The sequence below is a fragment of the Nicotiana tomentosiformis genome, chromosome 3 (genome assembly GCF_000390325.3).
Source record: "Nicotiana tomentosiformis chromosome 3, ASM39032v3, whole genome shotgun sequence".
Lineage (NCBI taxonomy): Eukaryota > Viridiplantae > Streptophyta > Magnoliopsida > Solanales > Solanaceae > Nicotiana > Nicotiana tomentosiformis.
The window spans coordinates 91389149-91408513 of NC_090814.1; the positions used below are offsets into that span (position 1 = coordinate 91389149).

Here is a 19365-nt window from a genome sequence, read left to right on the forward strand (position 1 = left end):
AAGTAAAATATTAGGCGCCATCACGGTTCGAAGGTGGAAATTTCGGATCGTGACAGTTGGTATCAGAGCACTAGGTTACATAGGTCTCACGAGTCACGAGCAAGCTTAGTAGAGTCTGAAGGATCGGTACGGAGACGTCTGTACTTATCTCTCAGAGGCTATGAAGTTTAGGAACAATATCACCTCTTATCTCTCAGGGTAGCGTGGGGCACTAGCCGTGGCGCTGAGAATTATTGGTGTTCTGGAAAGTGCGCCACAGGCAGCGCCCCACGCTACCTGTAGCGCTCGAAAACGCCAGAAACCCCATAAAACAGGGAGTTTAGCCATTTTACTCATTTTTGAGTTTGGGGAGCTCGATTTAGGCGATTTTGGGCGATTTTTACGAGAAAAAATTGGGGTAAGTGTTCCTTATCCTATATTGAATATATTTCATGATTCCATACTCATTTACATCATGAATCCATGAATTTATGGAAGAAAAATCAGATTTTTACAAAACCTTCCAAAAATATAAAACGAAGATTCGAAGGTCAATCCGATGTCGGAATTTGATAATTTTTTTATGGTTGGACTCGTCTCGGAATGGGTGTTCGGATTTCGTAAGTTTTTCCGAGATTTGAGATGTGGGCTCCACTATCAAATCTTAAAGTGAATTTCGGATTTTTATTCGGAAAATTAGTAAATTCATATGGAATTAATTCCTACGATTTGTATTGAGTATATCGAATTATTTGTGAATAGATTTGAAGCTTTTGGAGATAAATTTAAAAGAAAAAGCTGTGGTCGAGTAATTTATTGGAATTTGCATAGCGAGGTAAGTGTCGTGGTTAACCTTGACTTGAGAGAATAGAACCCTTAAATTATTTATTATATGAAATGCATGTGAACGACGTATAGGCTAGGTGACGAGTATCTATACGTCGTCAAATTAATTATTTGCATAATTATTTGAAAATCATAAATTGTTCTAAGACACGAATTAATTGTTAGAATGATTATTTCTTTCCTATTCCTTGACAAATATTAATTCTTAAATTCCTGCAATAATTGTTACATGCTATTTGATTTATGTGTATTAATTGCTACTTGACATTTAGCATATTAAATATTAGACTGTCTATTTTCTCCCCGATTTTTATAATAAATTGCTAATTATCATTGCTTGTTTCATAATTAAATCATAACTATTGAATGCTTGTTGTTTTAAAATTTTATATTAATTGTTGCATTTATTGGGGTAATTTATTCTATAAGAATTGATAAATGAATATATTGGAGGAGCGAGTTGCGCGCCGCAACAGAGTTGATTGAAATAAATATATTGGAGCATCGGGTTGCACGCCGCAACAGACTTGTTTAAAAGTCCATACTGGAGGATCGGGTTGCACACCGCAACAGATTTATTTAAAAGTCCATATTGGAGGATCGGGTTGCACGCCGCAACAGACTTGTTTAAAAGTCCATACTGGAGGATCGGGTTGCACGCCGCAACAGACTTGTTTAAAAGTCCTTATTGGAGGATCGGGTTGCACGCCGCAACAGACTTGTTTAAAAGTTCATACTGGAGGATCGGGTTGCACGCCACAACAGACTTGTTTAAAAGTCCATACTGAAGGATCGGGTTGTAAAAGTCCATATTGGAGGATCGGGTTGCACGCCGCAACAGACTTGTTTAAAAGTCCATATTGGAGGATCGGGTTGCACGCCGCAACAGACTTGTTTAAAAGTCCATATTGGAGGATCGGGTTACACGCCGCAACAGACTTGTTAAAAAGTCCATATTGGAGGATCGGGTTGCACGCCGCAATAGACTTATTGAAAAGTCAATATTGGGGGATCGGATTGCACGCCGCAATAGACTTATTTAAAAGTCTATATATATACTTGATTGAAATAAATATATGACATACTTGATTAAAAGAAAAATATTGGGAGAGCGGGTTGCACGCTGCAACAGAATTGAATGTGATTATATTGTGAGAGCGGGTTGCACGCTGCAACAGAATTGAATGTGATTATATTGTGAGAGTGGATTGCACGCTGTAACAAAATTAATGGAAATAATAACTGGTTATAACTACTGAGTTGGCTTCAACCATTATAAATGAGTTACCTGATTTATTTCTATTATTGATGTTGTTATTAATATTGCGTACAGGTTAATGTAAGTGAACCGCCTTAGCCCCGTCACTACTTCGTCGAGGTTAGGCTCAGTACTTACCAGTACATGAGGTCGGTTGTACTGATACTACAATCTGTACTTTTTGTGCAGATTTCGGAGTTGGTCCTAATGGAGTACCATAGACTTGCTCGGATTTCAGCTACTCAGAGGAGACTTGAGGTATAACTGTACGGCGTTCACAGTTCTGAAGTCCCTATCTATTTTACTTTAACTGTGTGTTCATTTTCAGACAGCTTCATTTTATTCAGACCTTTATTTGTATTATTCTAGAAGCTCGTGTATTTGTGACACCAATTCTGGGATGGTATTTAGACACTATTTTTTTTTATGGATTATTCACTATATTTCGAACTTTGCTTCCGTATTTATTTCTTTGATTATTAAAAATTGTTTAAAAATTGGTTAATATTATTCTAACATTGGCTTGCCTAACAAGTAAAATGTTAGGCGCCATCACGGTTCGAAGGTGGAAATTTCGGGTCGTGACAGTCAAAAACTGAGCCTAAGCGTCATAACCAGAGTACTCATTATTCTCAAGGTATAACAAAGTTAAAAGATATCGCTGCAATTCAATTCCTAGCCCAGTGGTTTCTACTCCTACAAATTAAAACTAACTACACCCGGTTCAACTAAAAACCCTTGGAAAAGAACCGCGGCCCAAAGAAAAACCAAGGGGGAATTACTACACTACCTACAAGAAAATCTTTTTGGTTTATTTTTAGACTTAATTCCCTCAAGAAAATTGTCTAGGAGATCTATCTTCGGGAAGAGATTATTTTCTTTTCCTAAAAGGCTAAGACGACCTAACTAAAAAAAAAAAACCTAAAAAAAATATAACTAAAACAAGACTAATATTTACAAGTTACCACCCCACACTTATTTCATGCAATGTCCTCAGTGCATATACAAATTGACAAAATAAGAGAAAAATGAGTAGGGTGTAGGAAAACTCCCTGATCAAGCCGCGTCATCGCCTTCCTCCTCTGAGGCTGCCCACTCCTCATCTTGTGCTTCCTCTTCCTCATCATCATAATCCTTATCATCTGACTGCTCCAGTTCGGCCTCAGACTACTCAGGTGTGTTGACATCCTCATCATCTAGGAGTCTGTATCCATCACCAAGCCCAACCAGCTGCTGAGCATAAGCATTGAGTGGGAACCGCTCACCTAATATGGCCATCTCCTCTGTAAAGGCCGGCCGTCCCCCGGTCCGAAACTGCAAATCTGTCATCCCATATAAATGGGCCATAAAACTATCATCACGAGCATTGTGCTCGGCACCTGTCAACGATGGCATAACAGTTTCCTCCTTAACCCGGATACTTATGATGTCCATTAGTCTTAGGGGCTAATCAATGATGTGATCGAAAGCTGGTTCCTCTTCAACCTCTTCTTGTCTCAAGAACTGAGCTAACATATTTGCAAATGGCATTCGATCGATCCTCTTGCTAGTTCTTACTAGAGACATCTGGTAGCGGATCAAATGACCCACATTCACCTTCTGACCAGTCATAAGGAAATATAGTACACACGTCCTCTCACGGCTAATAAGCGTATCATGATTGCAAGGTAGGAGCCGTGTATTAATCAGTTTTAGCCATACTTAAGCCTCTGCCCTCATCTTCTTCTTGGGGAATTTCCTGTGCTGATTTGTTTTCTTATCTCGAACCCAAGCTGCTACAGAATTGACACCACAAAGAGTGTGTCTCAGCTCTCGATTTGTAGGACGGGCTATGAAGTAGTCCAATGGCTCCTGAGGAACATCCGGAGCACCTAAGAAATTACATATCTCTAACGCGAGCTCAATAGCTCGCTTCGTCAGCTTCCTCATTTTTCCGTTGCTCACTTCTTTCTTTCTTTCTTCTTTTCAACTGTTTTCGAGCACGCTTTAGACTTTAAATATTTCTTTTGCTCTACTTTCATCTCCGATATACCTACACATAAAATAGACTCCATTACGCGCAAATAAAGTATAGTTTAACATTAAAGCACATAAAACGTAAGGTAGATAATATACTAAGATATGAAATTATAGCCACACATCATGGTTCATATTTATTGACCTTAAATAGTGGGTTGTATGTTCACTTTCTTATCAAGTGTTACTGAAATATGTCTATCTCTTTGTTCTTCTATATTCATATCATATGTTAAGATCTATTAAATTCTTATATCTTTTTCGAATGTGAAGTGATTATTAATATTTAGGTATCATATTGATTTTTATATTTAATTACAAAATTCGGTTAACCTGAAAGTGTGCATCAACGAAAAATTATTGTTAGAAGACTTAAAAAATAACTATTACGTGTTACTAATAGAATTCTCCCATAAGAATTTTTTAATCGATAATATGTTTGTCAATTTTTTATATTTTTACTAAATATATATTTACTTATCAAATATTTAACAAAGTAAGATTGAAATAATATTTAAGCAACAAAAAATCCGAAAATTCGAAAAATCCGACAAAATCGAACCATTCCAAACCGATATAGTTGGTTTGGTTTGATTTTGATAAAAACCGAATTAACCCGGTTCATGTACACCCCTGACCACGACCGTTAATATGAGAGTGAGGGAGTAGAAAAGAGTGGGAGATATAGAGGAAAAAGGAAAAAGAAAATGTACCCCTGCAGTAATTATGGAAAGCTAACCAATGCGCGTTAGACAATACACGCCAAAGAATACTAACCGTAGTGGCAAAGAATCTGACGAAGCTTTTTTATTTTTCTCTTGACAGCGTGAAAAATAAAATTAACCAAGAGTAATTTTGGTTTAACCAGTTTATGTTTATACTCTAAAATAATCTTTACACAATTAGGTTGATTATAAACTAAGTAGTATAAGTAATTGGAGTTAATAAACATGTGAATTAACAATTTGCAAATGATGATAAGTACCAATTTAATTTAATTATCAAGATTTTTTAAAAAGGTATCTTCTCAATTACTACTCAAACGTAGAAACAACAGTATTAACTAAAAACTTGTTTGGGTGATTGTTATGTATCGTTTCATAATGTATTATATAATATTGTATTGTATCATTTTGATGTATATAATATTTGGATAGATTGCATTGTTTGTCGTCGTTTCATGATCTCATATACTAACAATATGAAGAATAAACTTATAATATCATAAAAAAAAAAGTAAGGTATAAGGTAAAATCATTATATAAAAGGTATATTTTTTAAAAAACAATTCTCTCTATATATAGAGAAAGATTAGTCGACAAGACCTTGCAATCTAGCTAGTTGGAGAACATAGAGAGGAGTTTAACTTATATTCTATACTGTATAAAAAGTTGGGTAAATGATAAAATTAGATTATTTAATAATAATGAAGGGTAAGACGAGAGAAAAAAAAGGTAATAACGGGACTATATCAAATTGATCGTTCCATAAAGTAATATTTTTTATCATTATATAATGACAGATTTAACGATACGATACAATAAAATTTAAATAACAATCAAAACAAATATTACATTTAAAGAATCGTTACGATACAACACATATAATAACCCTCCAAACAAGTTGTAAGGTGTGAGTAGCTTGATTTACTGATTTTCTAATTGATGAAATGAACACCAATTGAATTTCTTAAATATGTAAACCGTATATAATTTCAGATTCTTTAAACCAATGGAACATGAGTGGCACAGGTGAGATAGTAACGGGGATATTTATCGGGGGTTTCTGGTTATCAATGAACACCGCCCCGTGATGGGGTTTGCTACCTTTTGGAGGAATCCCCTACTTGTCGGTCCCCCAAGATTTTTCGCGCTAACTGTCCATTAATATAGTACTTAGCTCTCCCAAGCTCAAACGCTGTCGTTTTGTGTACTGCCGACCTCCTAGGTACTTGTGTTTTCATCATCAGATGCTATAACACTACTGTAGTATTCTTTTGAGTGTCCAATACTACTACTACTAATAAAATTTCCTTTCACTTTTTTCCTTTTTTAGATTTTCTTTTTCTAATCTTTTTTTTGTCCCTTACATTATTATCTCATTCTTTGCATGATTGTTGATCTTACAGCAGGCGCCGGTACCCAAATGGGGTCACTGCAAACATCAGCAAATCTTTCTTGTTTATGTGTATCAGTTAGAGGAGGTGTACAGGGTTTTAGTACTGTAGTAAGGCAAGTGGGGTTCAATTCTTGGTTATTGCAGGGGCGAATTAGAAGCAGAAAGATCCAATCTTTATGTGTTAGAAGTTCTTTTAATAATGCTGGTGGTAGTAGTTCTTCAGAGGAGAAGGGTCTTCTTTTGGGTGCTGAGAGGGATAGCTCTGGCTCTGTTGTTGGTTTTCAATTGATTCCCCATTCTGGTACTTCCCTTTAGTTTTTTCTTTGAATTTAAAGTTAGGCATTCAGTAATTTCTTTGTATGTGTTCTGTTAATTTTATCTGGATTTGGTTTTCAAGTTGATCAAAACTGGTAAATATCACATCTTCAATATAACATAATCCATAGTTCTCCATTTGATTATACAATGCCCATTTCCTACCTAAAAAGTGGGTGGTCAGAGTTACTCGGTCGGTACCTGTGCTGGTGGTAAGTAGCACGTATCCAGTTGAATAGTTGAGTGGGTGCAAGTTGGCCCGGACTCCACCGTCATCAACAAAAGAAAAAAGGAAGAAGAGAAGTGTGTGCGTGGAAGTTGAGAAGATTTGCTAAATGGAAAGAGTTCCACTGTGTAGTTTGGACAAATGATCATTACTGCTGATGGCTAAGTTGATTGATATGACTTTGTTTATGCCAAAGTTTGTATTTGATGAAGTGAACAACGGCCGGGGACATTTACCTTCATAATTACACTGTATGAGCTCTGTTGAAATGTTCGGGGACAATGTTAGAATTCAACAATACGGTTATGATTAATACTATTGTTAGACTTGTGGATCAGCATCTCTGTATAGTAATTTGTTTTTTAGAGTGTAAGCCTGATGTAATCTGCGAGTTCGATGAGTTGGTCTTTCAATATGACAGAAAGGATGCTCAGCTATTTTCACATTTGCGGTGATATTAAGCCTGATGTTCTGGAACTTTACTTCATTGGCTAGCTAAGTTGTCATCCATAAATACTGCCATGCTGATGTTTGTTACTGTTAAAAAAAGATGTCTATACTTATTGACTAGTGCTATTAGGGGTCAAAGACTTAGCGTCTTGCTGCTACAAAAGGTTACAGTTCGTGGGACAATAAGGGGTGTCTGGTCAATATAAGTTGGGGTTTTGACTGGAGTGTGATTGAGGATAATGGGGTCATGAGCTCGACTCAACTATGACATTGCCTTTGTATGTGTGTGTATCTTTTGGTAGTTTTTCTCTTGGTTTCCACCGTATGAAGCTGAAGATAGGGTCCTTTTTTTTTTCTTTAATAAAATGATTTCTGTGAAGTAACGTGGGAATTTTTAATTCATTTACGCTGTTGATTCAGGCTCTTAACTAATTGTTTTTACACCTGATGTATTTCTGTCTCAGAATATGTAATGATAGTTTTATTGTCTACTCCATTTTTCTAGTTTCCGTTCAAAGAAAATGAAATGGTGTACTCAATTCAGTTACAGGTGATGCAACAATCGTTGAATCTCATGATATTGTAGCTGATGATAGAGATGACTTAAGTGAGGATGCTGAACAGAAGGAGAAACCCCCAACCAAATTAACATTCAATATCATTTTTGTTACTGCTGAAGCAGCTCCGTATTCTAAGACCGGTGGCTTAGGAGATGTTTGTGGCTCTTTGCCTGTAGCACTAGCTTCTCGGGGTCATCGTGTAATGGTCGTCTCACCCAGGTATCTGAATGGAGGTCCTTCCGATGAAAAGTATGCTAATACTGTTGACCTTGATGTGCGGGCTACAATCCATTGTTTTGGTGGTCCGCAGGAAGTAGCCTTCTACCATGAATACAGAGCAGGAGTTGACTGGGTAAGAACGTTTTGCGTACTTCCTTTTTCTTTTGGGGTGGGTGGGGTGGATAATGTACTTCTTGGTGCTTATTCTTCAGCTTTATTTCTGTTCCTCTCTCTCTCTAATGATTAACTGGCTGCTTCAAGCAAAGGACTGTCTGACTAAAGGATGATTTACGCAAACAACTTAAACTTCACTATTGTTATTAGGACGTCAAGCTGACTGATTCGAGGATGGTTGCAAACAACTTAATGTCCACTATGGTTATTAGGATGTCAGCCTGCTTCATTAATGAATAATTAGTTGAATGTGTCTGTACTTTAGTTAACAGAAAATGTTTCTTGTTAAGTACATATTATAATTTAAATGTTACAGAAGTACACTGCTCTTGCTATCAGGTATTTGTGGACCACCCTTCTTATCGCAGACCTGGAACGCCATATGGTGATATTTATGGTGCATTTGGTGATAATCAGGTAATATGTTACTCTTTTTTCATGCATGATGATCACATCTCCATATGGTTTAATGCGATGGCTAGTGATAATACTTCCCTATCTTTTTGGTAAGCAGTTTCGCTTCACTTTGCTTTGTCACGCAGCATGTGAAGCACCATTGATTCTTCCACTGGGAGGGTTCACTTACGGAGAGAAGTGCTTGTTTCTTGCTAATGATTGGCACGCTGCCCTGGTTCCTTTGTATGTGAACAAAATATTCTGACTTATCTCTATTTTTTATGTAACCTATTTTGATCTTTAACTGAATGCCAAGCATCTCAATGGTACTTTTGCTTGTGACATTTTTAGCATCCTTACAGTGGCATTAAAAAGTTCCTTACAAAGGCGTAACCTGTAGATGTATTGCTGTACATCAAAAAGAAAGAATTGTAGGTGCATTGCACAATAATGCTTCTGTGTTGGTATTGCAACTGTTACTATCAACTTTGTGTTGCTGCAACTTTGTCTAATAACTAGTATTAGTACCCGCGCATCGGTTAATATCAAAAGGAACTAATTATAGCATATTGGTATTCATATCTTATTTATTATATCATATCAAAATTAATGCTTTAATATTTTTTGTTGAGGTCATTTATTTTATAGTATTTCTATTACTCCTACACATGAAAAATATATTAAAGGTTGTTAAAGTGATTCTTTAACATGCTTTCAAGCTAAGAAAATAGAAGAAAGCTTTGGAATCTTATTTTATAGTCAATTTATATTACAAATATTATTTCTAATAATTTATCCGTTCCCATCAATATAAATATTCTTTGAAAAAATATTATATAAATATTTTTCTCTTTTCAAATTATCACTTTTATCATATTTTCTCTTTATACTAAAAATATTAAAATAATTATTTTTAATTAAAAAATAAACTAACCAAACTCAATCTAAAAAGTTTATCTTTCAAATGAAATTCAAAAAATAAACACACTCAATTGAAAAATTAACTACATTTTATGTTATTACATTGCCTATTAATATTGTCCGAAAATTGCCATGTGAATTTTTAATAATTTGTCACTTGACTAAATATATTGTTCATTACATAACTTCCCATCATCACTCTATTTCTATCTTCTCTTTGGAGATTTCAAATAATGTTAGTCCCTTCCTAGAGAAAATTAATAGAAAATCAACGATGGACCCAGGGGCGGCCCAAGGGTCAAGCCACTAAAGCAAAGGCTTTAGGCCCCCAAATTTTGAGGGCCCCAAATTTTTCTTTTGTTTTTCTACTCGTATTTGTATTTAGACCCCGACTAATCTAGATTCGTACCGCGTAAGGCCTAGTAAAAGAGAGAACACGTTTTAACAGGATTTTTTTAAACCGCAGGACTCGAACCCAATATATTTAATTAAGGTAAGTTGGATCAAATACATCTCACAACAATCTTTAGGGTAGGGTCTAAATATATTGGGTATGTTAAAATAAAAAATAAAATATTTTATAAAAAGTCAAGATAACTTTTAATTTAGTAGTGATGTAACCGTTTGAGCAAAAAATGCAGAAAGAGAATCACTCTTCCTAAACCCTTGTCGCGAATATAAAACTTTTCATTATTTAAATTTTACGAGTGACATCATTAGTGAGGTATCTATATGAATTTGGTTCTATTATCTAAGATCAACAATATCTTAGGAGAGACTAAATTATTTATAAAAGAAACTATTAACAACTGATGTTATGCCAAAATTCTATACTTTTAGCACATTACTCGCCCTATATTTTGTTGGTTTAAGTGAGTTATTGTGCGACAATTGCGCTAAATTGTGTTGTTCTATATGTAGGAACATCGGAATGAATCATCGATGTTATGATAATTTTTTTTTTTCCTTCTGAAACGCCCCAAATTAAAAATTGGCTTTAGGCCACCAATCTTCTTGGGCCGCCCTGGATGGACCGTCAATGTAAAAACCAAATGAATGAGCCTGCAGTGAAAAAAGTATAATGAATATTATTATGTATTCTTCATTAAATTATTATAGTTTCTAGTTTCAATATCTTATTTTCTTTACTTAGATCTTATATTCTGTGATTTTTTCTTCTATTCCAATAATATTCACTATTGATTAACACTTGTTCTCTCACTCTTTTCCCATATCTTTGAGAGAAAATACATATTCCTTCTTTATACATACAAATTCCGCTCTATTTCAATGCTACTTTTGCTTGTGACATTTTAGCATCCTTACAATGGCACTTCTAAAAAAGTTCCTTACAAAGGCGCAATCTGTAGATGTATTGCTGTGCATCAAAAAGAAAGAAGTATAGATGCATTGCACAATAATGCTTCTGTGTTGGTATTGCAACTGTTACTATCAACTTTGTGTTGCTGCAATTTTATCTAATAATAATGCCATCTTAGCTTCCATCTTTTTGATGAAGTAAGTGAATATCATTAACAAAAGGCATCAACAAGATGCAGAGGTTACAAAGAAACAGAAAGTATCAGCCCAAAAATATCATCAGACTAAGTAGCTGATAAATTCCAAAAAGGATTCAGGGTTATAAACAGGGGTAAGATTAACCGAGCTAAAAAGATTAACTAAACATTTGGCTTTAAGAGAATGATTGGCAGCTGAGACCCCATCAAAGCATCTCTGATTCCTTTCGGTCCATATACACCACAAAATACAAGCAGGAACCATAGTTCAGATCCTTTTGATGGTTTTATCAACTTTCCATGAGCACCAACTCACAAAAGCCTCCCTGACCCTACATGGCATAGACCAATGCAGACCAAAAAGAGTTAGGAACATGTTCCACATGTCTGTTGCAACTGAGCAGTGAAGAAACAAATGGTTAATTGTCTCAGACTTGCAGAGGCACATGTAACACCTATTAGGTAGTTGAAAATTTCTCCTGATGAGATTGTCCTGTGTTAAGCAAGAGCCTTTTAGAGTGATCCAGATAAAACAGATGCAGCTTAGTTCTCCAGATTAATTTCCAAGGCCATTGATCAATCATTTCTTTATTGGAGCTCAGGCTATTTGACTGAGTAAGTACCCTCTTTGCTGTTGCCCCATTTAAGCCTGTCTCTTCCCTGGTTGGCGATTATGTTGTTGTGCAGGCTTCCAAGAAGTGAAGCCAGATCTTCTATCTCTCAATCATTAAGATCCCTTCTTAGGTTTAGATTCCATGTATTGTACTCCCTGTTTTGAGCAATAGTAGAGTCTGGATTGGTTGCACTTAGGAATAATCTTGGGTAGACCTCCTTTAGTATAGTGTGCCCCAACCATTTGTTCTTCCAAAATTGGATGTGTGCCCCATTTCCCACTTGCAGTGATGTGTTTCTTGAGAAATCCTCCCACAGTTTCATGATACTCTTCCACAGCACAGTTCCATATGGTGTTCTAACCACATTAGTGCACCAGTGACTAGAAGTCCCATACTTTGCTTGGATGATCTCTTTCCAGAACCCAGCTTCCTCCTGGTTATACCTCCAGTGCCACTTCATAAGCATGCTTTTGTTGTGAAGTGCCAGATCTTTAACTCCAAGGCCCCAAGTGTTTTGGGCATTGTAACTTTGGAACATTTGACTAAGTGTAACTTATTCTCTTTACCGTTACCTTACCTTAGCTTCCATCTTTAGCCTTTTGATAATCTATAAGGTAATGTATTAGTACGTAATATACTTTTCTGAAAATTAAAAGAAAAAGAAAAATGTAGACTAGTAGTCATCTGTTCCTTGAAGTGCTTCATGTTTAAACATTCATATCGTGGTTAACTGATACTATCAGTGACTGCCATCTGATTGTTATGCTTTATTTTGAATGTTCGGACTTGAGTGAGGGGTTATTGTATGGTCCTCTAGTGCGTGTCTAGATATTTGTACACACTATCATGTAACTATGTCAGTCACGCTATATCAATTGTAGCCTTGGTAACACTTCTCTCCATTCACCTGCAGCACCTTAACGTGCTGCGGAATATCTTAATTCTGGTTATATGTGCTATGGACCAGTTTATGACAGAATCCTTCTGCTGATCTCCGAGTGTTCTATGGTGCAGACTTTTAGCAGCCAAGTATCGTCCTTATGGTGTTTACAAGGATGCTCGTAGTATTGTCTTAATACACAACATTGCACATCAGGTACTTTCCTAGTTTACTTCTCCCTATTTCTGTGACAAGGAGGTATAGCTGCCTGCAAGTTTTGCATCTGTCTGAATGTCTCCTGTTTTGATGACTCTGAGTTACAGGCTTATATTTTCTGGTCAGACTGTAACATCCTCATGGTTTTCTTTTAATTCTTAGTCATCGGAATGTTTGTTCTTGGTTTGAATTTGATGTCTTTAATCACTCAACTCATGTTCACTTCCTGAATCTGTGAGTCTATTAGAACATGGGATTAGCTCAAACTGTTGATTCTCGGTCCACAAAGATGTGATTTGATTTACGATTCACAATTCCTGGGGACTGGTTGCTGCAGGAATATAAATGTCTCTCCTTTGGTGGAAATTTGATGTTTGATACTCGAAGCTGCTATTTGATAAAATCTTCTAGGCACCTTCCGTAGGTAGGAAAGTTAAAGAGAAACTAACCTAATCTTGTTAGCTCAGTTTGTTATTTTGGAATTATTCTGATTGGTTGAGAGAAAGTTAGTGGGTAATCACGAGGTGGATTCTACACTCCAAATGTCTGATTTCATTGCTTGTTGGTACTAGGATAGTTCATCATCTACCTTGTATTTGGTCTATCTCAACCATATGTCGTGACCTGTGGTTCATAATTATTTATTGATTGCTTGATGGAATTTTCTTGTACAACTAAGTTGTCCAGTGGCTTGTATTGAATTATCTGCACCTTGAGGTTATTAGTGTTTTATGTTATATCGTCATACATTGTCTTTTGTTTGATATTTTCATAGGGAGTGGAGCCTGCAGCAACCTACCATAATCTGGGATTGCCTCCAGAATGGTATGGAGCACTTGAATGGATATTTCCCACGTGGGCAAGGGCGCATGCGCTTGACACTGGTGAAACAGTCAATGTTTTGAAAGGGGCAGTCGCAATTGCTGATCGGATACTGACAGTTAGCCAGGTCTATACAAAAATTTCCACTTATGTATACTAATAGAAAAATACTACTGTAGGAATCATATCTCACTGATTATGGTTCATGAATTTCTTATGAGAAATCGACATGACTTCATGGTAAATTGTTGAACATTGTTATCGAATATATTAAAAAATTGCATTTTGTCTGTCTTTTTTTCTTTGTAGTTACCTTTTTTTTTGGGTGGCAGGGGTACTCATGGGAAATAACAACTCCTGAAGGGGGATATGGATTACATGAGCTGTTGAGCAGTAGAAAGTCAGTTCTTAATGGTACGCCTGTTAGTTGGTTACTTATGAGTTCTTTCTAATATTCTTTTCCGCTTATTCTAATCCTAGTTTGGTAAGATATATGTTGATTGAAGAGGCATCTTTACAAGCATTATCTTCATGTTAATCAAGTCCTTATTTTTGTTAAACGTCAAGACCAAAGCCAAGGCTAAGTGTAGTAATGACCTTAACATGGATTCCATTTTCTCTGAACTTTAGAATTACTAGTTAATCTATCTGAACTTTTATGCAGGAATTACTAATGGAATCGATGTTAGTGATTGGAACCCATCGACAGATGAGCATACTGCTTCACATTACTCCATCCGTGACCTCTCTGGAAAGGTAATTTAAGCTTCTCAGTTTCACAATTTTACTACTTCAGTGATAAGTTTTGCCATGAGAAAAGGACTGTCTACAAAACCTTCGTAACTGCTATGAAATTTGATCCAAATGAGGGTTCTTGAGGATTGTCCATAAACTTTAAAAAGGGAACAAACCGATTGGCATCAACATTAGTACTTTCTTTCTTTTCATGTTTATTCTATATCCAGCTGTGCACAAGCGCACTCTCACTCACTCTCTTCCTTGTGATAACACTGCACAAACTGTCTGTGCTAACTTCCTTTTTTATTCAGGTTAAGTGCAAGACTGCTCTGCAAAAGGAGTTGGGCCTTCCAATTCGACCTGATTGTCCGCTGGTGAGAGTTTTGTTGTTTCTTTGAATTATGAAGAAAATTTCTTCCTTCTCTAACCAGAAAATTTGAAATGTTAATAATGCAGATTGGATTTATTGGAAGGCTGGACTATCAGAAAGGTGTTGACATAATCCTGTCAGCAATTCCAGAACTTATGCAGGATGATGTCCAATTTGTAGGATTTTCTACCCACATCTTTTTTTATATCGTTATTAATGCAGCTTGTTTGAGTCTGATTAACAAACTTTTGGTAGATCCTAGTCCTTCCAATTGTTCATTAACGGTATTCGCTTTTGGACATGAGTTGACTCAAATTTCGTTGTCTGAGATTGTTTATGACATTTATGTTTTTGCCTTCTTGTTTTACTACACACTTTGGATCTACAATCCTCTTCCTTCATGCCCCCTTACTCAGTAATGTGTTGATAATACTGAATTTTATTCGAATGAATGTGTTCAAATTGAAATTTTGTTACGGGTGTAATTATACAGTTTATAGAGAGAATTCCTAAAAGGGAACTGAAAATTTGAGCTTCAACTAGGTAGGGAGAACTTCTGAAACGGGTAGGGAACTGGAATTCAAAGTTCAGGTTACCCTTTTAGGAATTATCCCTTATTTTTTTCGTCATTACATGAAAAACTTGTTCATTTGATGTTGCAAATTATAAAATTATATCCAGGATTTGTTCTGGAGCATTTGTTTAGTCATCCTGTTTTTCTAGTATAAGTTTCTGCAAATTGTTTTAGTTTGGGGTTGAATTTATTATCTATTCCTTATCCAGGTAATGCTTGGATCTGGTGAGAAACAATATGAAGATTGGATGAGACATACAGAAAATCTCTTCAAAGACAAATTCCGCGGTTGGGTTGGATTTAATGTTCCAGTTTCTCATAGGATAACAGCAGGGTAATTCTAAATTTCATATGGTGGATTTAAATGCTTAAGTTAATAGTAATCAGTATGCTAACTTATTTATACTGTATTGTGCAGCTGCGACATACTATTGATGCCCTCAAGATTCGAACCTTGTGGTTTAAACCAGTTGTATGCAATGAGATATGGCACCATACCTGTCGTTCATAGCACTGGGGGCCTAAGAGTGAGTTGATTTCCGTATATAGAAATGGCTTTTCAAATGAAAAAAGCTCATGCGTTATACTTTCTCTTCCTTATCTTTAGGACACGGTGAAGGATTTTAATCCATATGCTCAAGAAGGAGAAGGTGAAGGTACCGGGTATGTGTTTTTCCTAGAAATGCTGTTGATATTTATGATGTACTGTGATGTTGCTGCTCATTAAGAAACTGGAAATAAATTAAACTGGTACTACCGCATAAAGTAGCTCCAAGGATTGTGCTTGTAGGGAGAATCACCTTGTCTTAACTACCATCTCTTGCTTCTTCATTTTTAGGACAGAATAGAATTTCACTCTTGAATGGAAATTTAGGGAGATTAAGATATGTTAAACTAGATAGCTTTGTACTTGTGCGCGGCCTGCAAATCCTTGTACCAAATTTTTTCCTTTGAATTCAAGTGGGTTTTGTGATGTCCACATAAGGAGGTCAATGCTCATTGCTTAAGAGTTAGAAACATATATGGCACCCAAGGGTGTGTCCTAGTGGTCAATGAAGTGGTGAGAACCATAAGGTCTCTGGTTCAAATCCAAACACTAGGAGATTTTTTCTCATTTATCCAAACCTTGGTGGATAGAGTTACATGATACTTGTTGCTGTGGTGGTAGGTGGCAGGTATCCTGTGCAATTAGTCGAGGTGCGCGCAAGCTGGTCCGGACACCACGGTTATTAAAAAAAAAAGAGTTTAGAAACATATATGTACTGTAGTCAATGATCTGGCTCTGATCCTTCTTGGAGCTTGGTTCTTTTAATTTTTAGATATCCAACTACCAATAAAAGACGAATATTTTCCACTCTTATTGCTGAATTATTATGCACTTGTGCTAACTTTCGGTTTATGAAATTTAACAGGTGGACATTTTCTCCTCTATCGAGAGAAAAGTTGCTTGATGTAAGTTTCCCCATGATAGATACTAATTTTTTCTGTTTTGTTCGTGGACCATACTATAATTTTACTGTTATTTTAACTGTTTGCAGACACTGAAGGTAGCGATTAGCACTTACATAGAACATAAGTCATCTTGGGAGGGGTTGATGAAAAGAGGAATGGAAAGGGACTATTCCTGGGAAAATGCGGCCATTCAGTACGAGCAAGTATTTGAATGGGCATTTATAGATCCTCCATATGTCAGATGATTTATCAAGAAAGAATATAGTATTATTGAACAAAAGGGAAAAAGATACCAGAATACACTGAGCTTTTGGTGATATTAGCTGTGGCTTATGTTAGTGTGTAATGTTCACTTATCATTTTTTATTTTTGCTGAGAAACCAAGTTAGTTCTAAAGACATAGATGATCTATGAGGGAGAGAAAATGACAGAAACCAAGAACTGCCACTTTGGGAGAATAGTGGAGACATGTACAAAGAATTTTGAATTTAAATTAAGGTCCATTATATCCTCTTTTGCGTGTGAGGAGAGGCCAATTGATTAATATTGGTTCTCATCTTTTTAATATCTCATTTGGAGTATCATTATTGTTGTTATTACTTTGGCACAAAGGTATATTGAGTTGGTGGCTTCATTAAGCATGATTTTATTCACGGTTGATATGAGATACTCTTATATATTGTATTCAAATTGAACATGATTAGCTTGAAAAAAATGAAGATAATTATCGGAAATGGTTTCAATCAAAGTAAGCGAGAAAAAAATTGTAGCTTGGCGATAACCTTTTAATAGAAAATTGGTTAACCCATGGATTATATGGATACCTATATTATTTATGACTTCTCGAATGTGGTCACTTTTGAGAGAATTTTTAATCTCTCAAATTTGAGGAACCCTCAATTTGAGTCTTTGCAAATGTAAAAGTTAAAACTCATTGGTTGTACATTAAGTATCTATTTTTTAAGTAGATAATATGGATCTTATTCATATTGTACCCATTTTGAAATGGTTCATTATGCAACTTATTTTTAGTGGATAATATTGATGAATAGTTATTTTTTGTAATGTATTTTGCCATCACTAAGTGGGCGTTTGGACATAAGAATTGTAAAATTCCAAAATAGGGGGAAAATTTTTTTCAAGTGAAAATGATATTTGAAATGTAAAGTTGTGTTTGGACATAAATATATTTTTGGGTTGTTTTGAAGTTTTGCGACTGATTTGAGTGAAAATTTTGAAAAATTATTTTTTGAAGTTTTTTAAATTTTCGAAAATTTTTAAAATGTATCTTCAAGTAAAAATTAAAAATTTTATGAGCAAATGCTGATTTAAAAAAAAAGTTTTTAGAAAAAAAAAAAAATTTCTTATGTCCAAAACGGACTCTAAATGTGAGCAACAAGGATTAATAATTTCTTGATAAAAATGGGGATATTTGAAACTTGAGATGCGTGACTATTTTTTCCCAATAACGACTCGTGGCTTCTTGAAAGGGTCATATGACATGACCAAAAACAAAAAAAGGGTCATATCAAGCTCATTATTCCAGATGCTAATCAGCCAATAGGAATTTGGGGCTGAGTTGTATAGTTATGGGAAGCATCCCACCGACCCATTTCTCTGTACTCAATCATCTCATTGGGTTTGATCAGTTTTATTTTATCAAAGAAAGAACAATCAGAAAAGGCAAAGTAAAGTTAGTGAGGCGTAGGTGGGCACATGGGGCAAAGTAGTTAAACGCAAAAGAAATACTCCTTCCTCCTATTGATTCTTGTGTCGGTTGCTTCGATTCGTCCCACATCGACAGCAGGTTAAAGAGAGTGTACAATAGGCAAATTATAAAACGGGAAGGAGGCACTTGAAGTAAAGCATCTTTGCGCTTGGGGCAATGACGCAGCTAGTGAGGTATTAACCGAGGCGCGTCTATTGCTGGTTGAAAACTATTTCCAAACTCCCTCTTTGGCCTGGGTTCTGCCTTGGCCGTTGAGAATTTTTGAAAGGGCTTCCCTTATTGGTAAAGCCCTACAATTCTAGTTCTAAATTTCTTTTTTGAGATCTTAAAATTATGTTGAATTGCTTAATCGGGCTAGTGATTAATTATATCGCTTCTATAACAAAATAATTAAGGTTTGGATTAGTGTCATTTAAGTTTCAGCTTTACTTATATTCAATTTTTTATTTCACAATCATATATTGGCTCAGAGGTTTCAAGACAAAAGAAGTCCCGAAAAAGGGTCAAAAATACCACTACAACCCCCGATGTACCATGCCAATATTATCCCATGTGGCCTGATATATTCTTCCCTTACTTCTTCCACCGCCACCTTCCTCTTTACCTAACCACTACCAACATCACATTCTCCTTTAGCACGCATCTATTTTTTTACCACTATCATACCACTAATCTTGACACCATTAAATCACCATGCTTTTACCAAAAATCAAACTGAATGGAAAATTTTGATTTTTGGATTTCATTTTCCAATTTGATTTCAGATTTTTTTTTTTTTTTTTATGATTCCAAGTTTCTTAATACATCCACAGTAACATAAATATTTAGTCTTTTACTAGTACATATAATAAGCAAAGAGCTTCTGAACAATACTTAATTAAAGCTTAGAGATAGGAATAATCAAAGAGTATTACTAATTCTACACTAGTTACCATATTCTTAGATTCTTCATTGAGATTAGGTGTCTGTTTTCTT

At 35.6% G+C, this 19365-nt stretch overlaps 1 protein-coding gene and 1 non-coding gene across 4 annotated transcripts; both read left to right on the forward strand.

Moving 5' to 3' along the window:
- The first annotated feature begins 5904 nt into the window (after window positions 1-5904).
- On the forward strand, window positions 5905-17228 carry LOC104115815 (soluble starch synthase 1, chloroplastic/amyloplastic). Of its 3 annotated transcripts, none has more exons than XM_009626531.4 (16): window positions 5905-6046; window positions 6228-6518; window positions 7753-8120; window positions 8501-8578; window positions 8676-8800; window positions 12624-12705; window positions 13481-13654; window positions 13860-13941; window positions 14192-14283; window positions 14577-14639; window positions 14722-14811; window positions 15419-15543; window positions 15628-15736; window positions 15817-15872; window positions 16622-16661; window positions 16748-17228. In XM_009626531.4, the coding sequence occupies exons 2-16, from the start codon at window positions 6245-6247 to the stop codon at window positions 16904-16906; spliced, it is 1917 nt and encodes a 638-aa protein (XP_009624826.1). In that variant the 5' UTR covers window positions 5905-6046; window positions 6228-6244; the 3' UTR covers window positions 16907-17228. The 3 variants fall into 3 exon arrangements, with proteins under 3 accessions (XP_009624826.1, XP_033517098.1, XP_009624824.1); XM_033661207.2 differs by having other exon boundaries at window positions 5911-6046; window positions 6231-6518; XM_009626529.4 differs by lacking the exon at window positions 5905-6046 and having other exon boundaries at window positions 6108-6518.
- Window positions 17229-18528: 1300 nt separating this feature from the next.
- On the forward strand, window positions 18529-18680 carry LOC117281351 (U4 spliceosomal RNA). Its single transcript, XR_004511964.1, has one exon. It is a non-coding gene; the product is annotated as a U4 spliceosomal RNA (small nuclear RNA).
- The last annotated feature ends 685 nt before the right edge of the window (window positions 18681-19365 follow it).